Genomic DNA, 10,822 nt, shown 5'->3' with positions numbered 1-10,822 from the left:
GGGGGGGAGAGAGCGCGGGCGCGAGCGCCGGGGGGGAGAGAGCGCGCGCGAGCGCCGGGGGGGAGAGAGCGCGCGCGAGCGCCGGGGGGAGAGAGCGCGCGCGAGCGCCGGGGGGGAGAGAGCGCGCGCGAGCGCCGGGGGGGAGAGAGCGCGCGCGAGCGCCGGGGGGGAGAGAGCGCGCGCGAGCGCCGGGGGGGAGAGAGCGCGCGCGAGCGCCGGGGGGGAGAGAGCGCGCGCGAGCGCCGGGGGGGAGAGAGCGCGCGCGAGCGCCGGGGGGGAGAGAGCGCGCGCGAGCGCCGGGGGGGAGAGAGCGCGCGCGAGCGCCGGGGGGGAGAGAGCGCGCGCGAGCGCCGGGGGGGAGAGAGCGCGCGCGAGCGCCGGGGGGGAGAGAGCGCGCGCGAGCGCCGGGGGGGAGAGAGCGCGCGCGAGCGCCGGGGGGAGAGAGCGCGCGCGAGCGCCGGGGGGGAGAGAGCGCGCGCGAGCGCCGGGGGGGAGAGAGCGCGCGCGAGCGCCGGGGGGAGAGAGCGCGCGCGAGCGCCGGGGGGGAGAGAGCGCGCGCGAGCGCCGGGGGGGAGAGAGCGCGCGCGCGCGAGGGCCGGGGGGGAGAGAGCGCGCGCGCGCGAGCGCCGGGGGGGAGAGAGCGCGCGCGCGCGAGGGCCGGGGGGAGAGAGCGCGCGCGCGCGAGGGCCGGGGGGGAGAGAGCGCGCGCGCGCGAGGGCCGGGGGGAGAGAGCGCGCGCGCGCGAGGGAGCGCCGGGGGGAGAGAGCGCGCGCGCGCGAGGGAGCGCCGGGGGGAGAGAGCGCGCGCGCGCGAGGGAGCGCCGGGGGGAGAGAGCGCGCGCGCGCGAGGGAGCGCCGGGGGGAGAGAGCGCGCGCGCGCGAGGGAGCGCCGGGGGGAGAGAGCGCGCGCGGCGCGCGCGCGCGAGGTGAGCGCCGGGGGGAGAGAGCGCGCGCGCGAGGGAGCGCCGGGGGGAGAGAGCGCGCGCGCGCGCGCGAGGGAGCGCCGGGGGGAGAGAGCGCGCGCGCGCGAGGGAGCGCCGGGGGGAGAGAGCGCGCGCGCGCGAGGGAGCGCCGGGGGGAGAGAGCGCGCGCGCGCGAGGGAGCGCCGGGGGGAGAGAGCGCGCGCGCGCGAGGGAGCGCCGGGGGGAGAGAGCGCGCGCGCGCGCGAGGGAGCGCCGGGGGGAGAGAGCGCGCGCGCGCGAGGGAGCGCCGGGGGGAGAGAGCGCGCGCGCGCGAGGGAGCGCCGGGGGGAGAGAGCGCGCGCGCGCGCGAGGGAGCGCCGGGGGGAGAGAGCGCGCGCGCGCGCGAGGGAGCGCCGGGGGGAGAGAGCGCGCGCGCGCGAGGGAGCGCCGGGGGGAGAGAGCGCGCGCGCGCGAGGGAGCGCCGGGGGGAGAGAGCGCGCGCGCGCGAGGGAGCGCCGGGGGGAGAGAGCGCGCGCGCGCGCGAGGGAGCGCCGGGGGGAGAGAGCGCGCGCGCGCGAGGGAGCGCCGGGGGGAGAGAGCGCGCGCGCGCGAGGGAGCGCCGGGGGGAGAGAGCGCGCGCGCGCGAGGGAGCGCCGGGGGGAGAGAGCGCGCGCGCGCGAGGGAGCGCCGGGGGGAGAGAGCGCGCGCGCGCGAGGGAGCGCCGGGGGGAGAGAGCGCGCGCGAGGGAGCGCCGGGGGGGAGAGAGCGCGCTCGCGAGGGAGCGCCGGGGAGAGCGCGCGCGCGAGGGAGCGTTGGGGAGAGCGCGCACACGCGCGTGGGAGGGAGGGAGCGTCGGGGAGCGCGGGAGGGAGGGAGCGTTGGGGAGAGCGGGAGGGAGGGAGCGTCAGGGAGAGCGCGCGCGCGCGCGGGAGGGAGGGAGTGTCGGGGAGCGCGGGAGGGAGGGAGCGTCGGGGAGAGAGAGAACGCGCGCGCGAGGGAGCGATGGGGAGAGAGAGCGCGCGCGAGGCAGCGTTGGGGAGAGAGAGCGCCTATAGTTCCCTGTCTTCTCTCTCCCTCCTTTGAATCGCGGGGTTTTGTCTGCGACCTTCCAATCTGCGGAGACCATTCTGAAATCTAGGAAATTCCGGAAGAGCAAAACCAATGCATCCACTATCCCTTTAGCCACCTTTTTAAAACCCTAGGATGTCGGCCATCAGATCCAGGGGATTTGTCGGCTTTTAGTTCCATTAATTGCTCCAGTACTATTTTTTTTACTCATACTAATTTCTTTAAGTTCTTCATTCTACCAGACCCTTGGTTTCCCATTATTCCGGAATGTTTTTTGTATCTTCTACAGTGAATACAGATACAAAATATTTGTTTAATGTCTGCCATTTCTTTATTTCCTATTATGATTTCTCCTGTCTCTTCCTGCAAGGACCCACATTTACTTTTGCTGATCTCTTTTTTTTTTACACACCTATAGAAGCTTTTACAATCTTGTTTTATGTCTCTTGCTCGTTTACTCTCATATACTATTTTCTCTTATCAATTTCTTGGTCAACCTTTACTGAATTCTAAAATTCTCAAGCTTACTACTCTTTTAAGCAACATTAGAAGCAACTTCCTTTGATCCAACATGATCTTTAACTTCTCTTGTTAGCCACGGTTAGACCACCTTAACAGCAATAAATACACACACACACACGAGCGCACAATGCAATTTACAAAGATATTGTAATTTAACAATATGCTATACAAGGGTAAAGCAGCTGGAAATTATATTTTATTTTAAATTATCAACTTTTTACATTTTGGGTAGTGTAGAATTAGCTAGAATGATGAATGGAAATTTTATACAGGATATAATCTTGACAAAGCTGCTTTTAGTTAAGCTCCACTAATGAAATTACAAATCAGCCTCTCAGGAATACAATTTATAAAAAATTGTTACCTTTATACTCTCCACCACTTTGCGGATATAGATAGTGGCTTGTGTATACTCTCTTAAATCTCGCTGTTGTTGACAGAGCAAGCCCTCCCGACACTCTTCACAAAGATCTATATGTTAAAAAGCAAAGGAAAAGCTTGTGACTTCTCATTTAAAAAAAAAATACATTTGGGCTTTCAGTGATATGAAGAGCAGGGGAGGTCTGAAGCTTCAGGGTCTCCAATGGCCTTTTCCAGTCCTCTCCCTTTGGTTGTTCTGACCATTCATCCACACCCATCCTCAATTTACAGCTTTTTCCAGTGGTTACGCATCCTTAGAAACCAAAACAAAATGTAGCCCGTAGGGAGATCACGGCTCCTGCTGCTCTCAGTTCCACATTCAGGTAAACACATTTCAACTTACCTCGTTAGTAACAGGCAATCCCAAGGTCTGGCTTTAGTGTATGCGGTGCTGGCACCGGATGCCTCAGGGAAAACCCATCTTGCAGTGGAAACCTCAAACAAGCGTTAGGCTCCTTATTCGCATTTTCAAAGAGCTTTGCGCCTGTTTCAAGCTTGGGCACCGCACAATGATTTTTTTTTGTCCTTTCCCAATCTGGCGGGCAGCGCACGTCTGACCAGAAATGTATGCGCACTTCCTGCCCTCCATATTGGGGCTTTACTAGGCCAGTTAGCACCCGCAAAACGGGCTCTGCATGGCCAAATTCTAATGCCATTATTTGCAAGACTTGGTTGACTTATTTCTTGATTGCTTTCACATTCATTAGCGTTTGACAAATTAGCGTTCGGTAGTATGCCACTATTTGACTCCGCTTGGTATCGTTTTAAAATCTTGTAATAGAAGGCAAGAAACAAAAATTAGTTGTTTAAAATATTGTGGCAACACAAGATAATTTACAACAGCGGTTCAGTAGCTTGTTCAATAGTGGCAGCAAAATTCCACGTGGCAGGCACGTAATCAAAGATAAATTAGTTTTCAGCTTTGTTAAAACTGAAAAGCAAAAGCTCTCACCAACTTGACTTTTTTTATGTGCATCTAGCACGTGGGACTTCACTATGAAAATATGCATAGTGCAAGGAGTATGTTTTTCTCCTTGCAGATTAGTCAGTTCCAACTTCCATATAGTTAACAGGTTGTGACTAATTGAGATTGCACCTGTGTGAGAGAAATGCTTTTTTTGGGATTTGTACAAACATTACAAGAGACAGCATACCACCCATTTCATTTGATGTGTAGACACCCTGCTGTATGCTGCAGCGCATGTTGGAACATGAGCAAAATTTCACTTGCATCACCGGTTTTAAACAGGAGTAAAAACAATATGGTTACAATAAGTGCAATTATGATAATGAGGGATATGATTAGATTAACAGCCTATTTGCAACTAGCATTTGAAAATTCTTTACATAAGTAGGGACTCGAGGAAGCGTCAGACTTCTGAAGTTCAAATGTTAATGGGGCCAAGTTGCGGCCTGAGTTGCTCCTGTTTTTTTTGGAGCAACTGGTTTAGAATGGAGTATCTTAGAAATTTGAATTCTCGGCATTTAGTTTGCTCCAGTTCTAGTCAGTTAGAACAGTTTCACTTTGGAACAGAATTTTTTTGGCCACTTACGCCTGTTTTCAAAGTTTAGGCAGTGAAAACTTACTCCAAACTAACTTAGAATGGAGTAAGTGAAGATTTTTGTACGTTCGAAAAAACCTTGTCTACACTTTAAAAAATCAGGCGTAAGTTACAAATTAGGCGTAGGGAAGGGGGGGGGTTTAAAGGGAAGTTTACAAACATTATTTGTAAAACTGAAGTGTTTAAAGAGCCATCATCAATAATAAATGATAAATACATCAATAAATCAACCAATAAATCAATCAAAAAAAATGAATAAAAAAAATTTAAAAAAAAAATCAATAAATAAAACACTTTTTACTTACTGACTGCAGTACCGGGAGTCCTCCAACAACGTGCTGGGACGGCCCCCCCAGTGTGTCTCTATCTCTCTGTCTGTCTGTGTCTGTGTCTCTCACTCTCTGACTGTGTGTGTGTGTGTCTGTCTCTGACAGCGAGGGGTGGGGGAGAAGGGTGGTGGGGGAGGAGGGAAGGAGAGAGGAGGGAGGGAGGGAGGGAAGGAGAGAGGAGGGAGGGAGGGAGGGAAGGAGAGAGGAGGGAGGGAGGGAGGGAAGGAGAGAGGAGGGAGGGAGGGAAGGAAGGAGAGAGGAGAGAGGGAGGGAAGGAAGGAGAGAGGGAGGGAAGGAGAGAGGGAGGGAAGGAGAGAGGGAGGGAAGGAGGGAAGGAAGGAGGGAGGGGAGGAGGGAGGGAGGGGAGGAGGGAGGGAGGGGAGGAGGGAGGGAGGGGAGGAGGGAGGGAGGGAAGGAGGGAGGGAGGGAAGGAGAGAGGAGGGAGGGAGGGAAGGAGAGAGGAGGGAGGGAGGGAAGGAGAGAGGAGGGAGGGAGGGAAGGAAAGAGGAGGGAGGGAGGGAAGGAGAGAGGAGGGAGGGAGGGAGGGAAGGAGAGAGGAGGGAGGGAGGGAAGGAAGGAGAGAGGAGAGAGGGAGGGAAGGAAGGAGAGAGGGAGGGAAGGAGAGAGGGAGGGAAGGAGAGAGGGAGGGAAGGAGGGAAGGAAGGAGGGAGGGGAGGAGGGAGGGAGGGGAGGAGGGAGGGAGGGGAGGAGGGAGGGAGGGAAGGAGAGAGGAGGGAGGGAGGGAAGGAGAGAGGAGGGAGGGAGGGAAGGAGAGAGGAGGGAGGGAGGGAAGGAGAGAGGAGGGAGGGAGGGAAGGAGAGAGGAGGGAGGGAGGGAGGGAAGGAGAGAGGGAGGGAAAGAGAGAGGAGGGAGGGAGGGAAGGAGAGAGGAGGGAGGGAGGGAAGGAGAGAGAAGGGGGGAGGGAAGGAGAGAGAGAAGGGGGGGAGGGAGAGAAGGAGGCTGAACGGCCGGCCCAAGACTTCGGGCTGGATGTACAGGTAGGTGGCGTCGGGTCTCGGGGGGGGGGGGGGGGGGGGCGCGTCGCGGAGGTCCGGGGGGGGGGGGTGGTGTAGAGGGAGAGCGGAGGTCGGGTCGCCGGGGGTGGGGTGGGGAGGGTCGCCAGGGGTGGGGGGAGCAGAGGTCGAGTCGCGGAAGTCCGGGGGGGGGGGGGGGGGAGGGGGAAGGAGAGCGGGGTTCCGGTCGGGTGGGAGAAGCCTTATTCACGCAGCCCCAGTGAGGCCATTCGGCCAGGGCTAGGGGCTGTGTGCTTCAGGCCCCTCCCACAGTTTTGGGCGCCTGGAGCTACTGCACATGCGCGCCCACTGTAGCGCGCATGTGCAGAGGTCCCAGCACTGTTTTCAGCGCAGGGATCTGGCTCCGCCCCCCCCATAGCTTGTGCTGCACCGTGCCCAGCTCCAGAGGACCTGCAGGGAGCCGGAGAATAGGTAAGTTTTTTTTAGGCGCACTTTCTGGCGTGAAAAACGGGTGTCCAGGTCCTGGCTGCGCCGCTTTAGGCGCGTCCCGAAACTTGGGCCCAATGTTTCTACAATTAACGTAAATTAATCAAACTAAAAAGACTAATACTCATGCAGGAAAATCTTACCAGGACTGGTGCTATATTCCAATTGTACAGTGCCAGAATCTCCAGTGTTCATCAGTCGAATAACTTTAATTGTGTTATCAACAACAAATAATTTGTGGATGATTTCCCATTCATTTGGCCATATAAGAGCTACACTGTGCAAAGGAAGATACAGGTTATTGAATTTTGAAAGAATGTTTATCTAAAATAACAAAACTACAAATACTCAAAATCTAAGAAGAGTGCAGGGATAATGATGCCTCAGCGTGCCACCCCAAAAATAGCTCAAAGCTTACTGGAGATTTTTCAGCCAAAGTACCCAACACTACATAAAACTGCTAGTCACATGAAGGTGCCAATTCCTCTTTATCCTGATAGAAGTAATTTGAATTGTTCAGATCTATTTGTTTAGTCTTCCCCAATCTTATTCTTTGTGAATATTTTTAAGTCACTTTTCCCCACAAATTATGAATAGCCGTAGATATCTCCTCCCAAAAGAAATTGATGCCCTTTATACATCACTAAAGTAACAGAGCAGGCAAAGTAATGGATTGCTTGCTCCAAGAAAAACACTTCTCATTCTTTGAAAGAGGTTCATCTGCCACATGCAAATAAGAGCTACCATCAGTGCCTGGTGAAAGTGTCCAGGTTCACTACCCCTTTAATAATATGCGCTGCAGGTCCATGGCATCAGAACCTCTATCTGAGGCAGGCTTCCAGTTCTTGGCAACAGCACTTAAACATGTTGATTATTAAATTGGTATCAAAAACTGCTAACCTCAAATGATGAACAAAATGCAGCTCTGAGACATGTCAGTCAGAAAGAGAACAATGGATACACAGATATAACGTTGCACGTGTAGACTGAACTTTACACAGGCTGAGAGGAAAGCCAACTACAGGAAGTAACATCCATCATTAGTTTAATCTCCACATACAACAAGTATAACAACTTTTATTTATATAGCACTTTTAACGCAGTAAAACATCCCGAGACACTTCACAGGAGTGGGATCAAACAAAATTTGACACGAGCCACATAAGGAGATATTTGGAAAGATGGAGGTAGGTTTTAAGGAGCATCTTAAAGGAGGACAGAGAAGTAGAAAGGCAACGATGTTTAGGGAGGGAATTCCAGAGCTTAGGACCCAGGTAGCTGAAGGCAAGGCCGCCAATGGTGGAGTGATTAAAATTGGGGATGCGCAAAAGGCCGGAATTGGAGGAGTGCAGATATTGGAGGGTTATAGAATAGTGCAGCAGAGAGGGAGGCGATTCGGCCCATCGAGTCTGCGCTGGCTCTTTTGAAGAGTAATCCAGTTAGTCCCACTCCCCCGCTCTTTCCCCATATCTCTGCAATTTTTTCTCCTTGAAGTATTCACCCAATTCCCTTTTGAGGGCTACTACTGAATCTGTATCCACCGCCCTATCACCACCCGTGCATTCCAAATCCTAACCACTCGCTGCGTATAAAAGTTTTTCCTCATGTCGCCTCGGGTTCTTTTGCGAATCACCTTCAATCAATGCCCGCTGGTTATCGACCCTTCAGCCATTGGAACCAATTTCTCTTTATTCACTCTATCTAAATCCTTCATTGATTTTAAACACTTCTATCAAATCTCCTCTTAACCATCGCTCCTCCAAGTACAACAATTCCAGCTTCTCTAGTCTATCCACGCAACTGTAATCCTTCATCCCTGGAACCATTCGAGTAAATCTCTTCTGTACCATCTCCAAAGCCTTCACGTCCTTCCTAAAGTGTGGTGTTCAGAACTGGACACAGTACTCCAGCTGGGACCGACTAGTGTTTTATATAGGTTTAGCATAACTTCCTGGCTTTTGTATTCTATACCTCGTACTATGCTAAACGAGCATACTATGCTTAAACAAAGGGGACTACAGTGGGATGAGGGCAGAGTTGGCTAAAGTAGACTGGAAACACAGACTAAACGGTGGCACAATTGAGGAACAGTGGAGGACTTTTAAAGGAGCTCTTTCATAGTGCGCAACAAAAATATATTCCAGTGAAAAAGAAGGGCGGTAAGAGAAGGGATAACCAGCCGTGGATAACCAAGGAAATAAAGGAGAGTATCAAATAAAAACCAATGCGTATAAGGTGGCCAAGGTTAGTGGGAAACTAGAAGATTGGGAAAATTTTAAACAACAGCAAAGAATGACTAAAAAAGCAATAAAGAAAGGAAAGATAGATTACGAAGGTAAACTTGCGCAAAACATAAAAACAGATAGTAAAAGCTTTTACAGATATATAAAACGGAAAAGTGTGACTAAAGTAAATGTTGGTCCCTTAGAAGATGAGAAGGGGGATTTAATAATGGGAAATGTGGAAATGGCTGAGACCTTAAACAATTATTTTGCTTCGGTCTTCACAGTGGAAGACACAAAAACCATGCCAAAAATTGCTGGTCACAGGAATGTGGGAAGGGAGGACCTTGAGACAATCACGATCACTAGGGGGGTAGTGCTGGACAGGCTAATGGGACTCAAGGTAGACAAGTCCCCTGGTCCTGATGAAATGCATCCAGGTTATTAAAAGATGACGGAAGTTATAGCAGATGCATTCGTTATAATCTACCAAAATTCTCTGGACTCTGGGGAGGTACCAGCGGATTGGAAAGCAGCTAATGTAACGCCTCTGTTTAAAAAAGGGGGCAGATAAAAGGCAGGTAACTATAGGCCGGTTAGTTTAATATCTGTAGTGGGGAAAATGCTTGAAACTATCATTAAAGAAGAAATAGCAGGACATCTAGATAGGAATAGTGCAATCAAGCAGACGCAGCATGGATTCATGAAGGGGAAATCATGTTTAACTAATTTACTGCAATTCTTTGAGGATATAACGAGCATGGTGGATAGAGGTGTACCAATGGATGTGGTGTATTTAGATTTCCAAAAGGCATTCGATAAGGTGCCACACAAAAGGTTACTGCAGAAGATAAAGGTACGCGGAGTCAGAGGAAATGTATTAGCATGGATAGAGAATTGGCTGGCAAACAGAAAGCAGAGTCGGGATAAATGGGTCCTTTTCGGGTTGGAAATCGGTGGTTAGTGGTGTGGCACAGGGATCGGTGCTGGGACCACAACTGCTTACCATATACATAGATGACCTGGAAGAGGGGACAGAGTGTAGTGTAACAAAATTTGCTGATGACACAAAGATTAGTGGGAAAGCGGGTTGTGTAGAGGACACAGAGAGGCTGCAAAGAGATTTGGATAGGTTAAGCGAATGGGCTAAGGTTTGGCAGATGGAATACAATGTCGGAAAGTGTGAGGTCATCCACCTTGGGGAAAAAAAAAACAGTAAAAGGGAATATTATTTGAATGGGGAGAAATTACAACATGCTGAGGTGCAGAGGGACCTGGGGGTCCTTGTGCATGAATCCCAAAAAGTTAGTTTGCAGGTGCAGCAGGTAATCAGGAAGGCGAATGGAATGTTGGCCTTCATTGCGAGAGGGATGGAATACAAAAGCTGCAACTGTATAGGGTATTGGTGAGGCTGCACCTGGAGTACTGCGTGCAGTTTTGGTCACCTTACTTAAGGAAGGATATACTGGCTCTGGAGGGGGTACAGAGACGATTCACTAGGCTGATTCCGGAGATGAGGGGGTTACCTTATGATGATAGATTGAGTAGACTGGGTCTTTACTCGTTGGGAGTTCAGAAGGATGAGGGGTGATCTTATAGAAACATTTAAAATAATGAAAGGGATAGACAAGATAGAGGCAGAGAGGTTGATTCCACTGGTAGGGGAGACTAGAACTAGGGGGCACAGCCTCAAAATACGGGGGAGCCAATTTAAAACGGAGTTGAGAAGGAATTTCTTCTCCCAGAGGGTTGTGAATCTGTGGAATTCTCTGCCCAAGGAAGCAGTTGAGGCTAACTCATTGAATGTATTCAAGTCACAGAGAGATAGATTTTTACCCAATAAGGGAATTAAGGGTTACGGGGAGCGGGCGGGTAAGTGGAGCTGAGTCCACGGCCAGATCAGCCATGATCTTGTTGAATGGCAGAGCAGGCTCGAGGGGCTAGATGACCTACTACTCTTCCATGTTCTTATGTTCTCTATTTATAATGTATAGCTGGAGGAGGTTACAGAAATAGGGAGGGGCAAAGACATGGAGTGACCTGAAAACAAGGATAAGAATTTAAAAATTAACAAAAAAAAGATTATCTGGTCATTATCACATTACTGTTTGTGGGAGCTTGCTTGTGCGAAAATTGACTGCCACGTTTTCCACATCATCATCATAGGCAGTCCCTCGAAACGAGGATGACTTGCTTCCAGGCCAATAAAGGTTGAGTTCACAGGTGTTTTAATGAAGGACCCAAACTACGTCCTCAAGGGTGGAAGATGCCTGTGCATGGATTTTTTTAATATGGGGTGGCCACTGAACACCAGCCACCACACATGCTTGACAGAGCT

The 10,822-nt window shown here is 52.0% G+C and overlaps 1 protein-coding gene across 1 annotated transcript in view; it reads right to left on the bottom strand.

The window, feature by feature from the left end:
• The window catches only part of usp48 (ubiquitin specific peptidase 48), a 195,163-nt gene that overhangs the window by 2,922 nt on the left and 181,419 nt on the right, over positions 1–10,822 (bottom strand). Inside the window, exons 20-21 of the mRNA XM_070860713.1 lie at positions 6,406–6,539; positions 2,856–2,962 (exon numbers count right to left, since the gene is read on the bottom strand). Of these exons, the coding sequence (XP_070716814.1) occupies positions 2,856–2,962; positions 6,406–6,539 (241 nt within the window). The remainder of the gene's footprint in view (positions 1–2,855; positions 2,963–6,405; positions 6,540–10,822) is intronic.

This window comes from Pristiophorus japonicus, chromosome 18 (assembly GCF_044704955.1).
Source record: "Pristiophorus japonicus isolate sPriJap1 chromosome 18, sPriJap1.hap1, whole genome shotgun sequence".
Classification (NCBI taxonomy): domain Eukaryota; kingdom Metazoa; phylum Chordata; class Chondrichthyes; family Pristiophoridae; genus Pristiophorus; species Pristiophorus japonicus.
The sequence above is the reverse complement of the archived record's forward strand: the minus strand, read 5'-3'. Positions and strand labels throughout refer to the sequence as shown.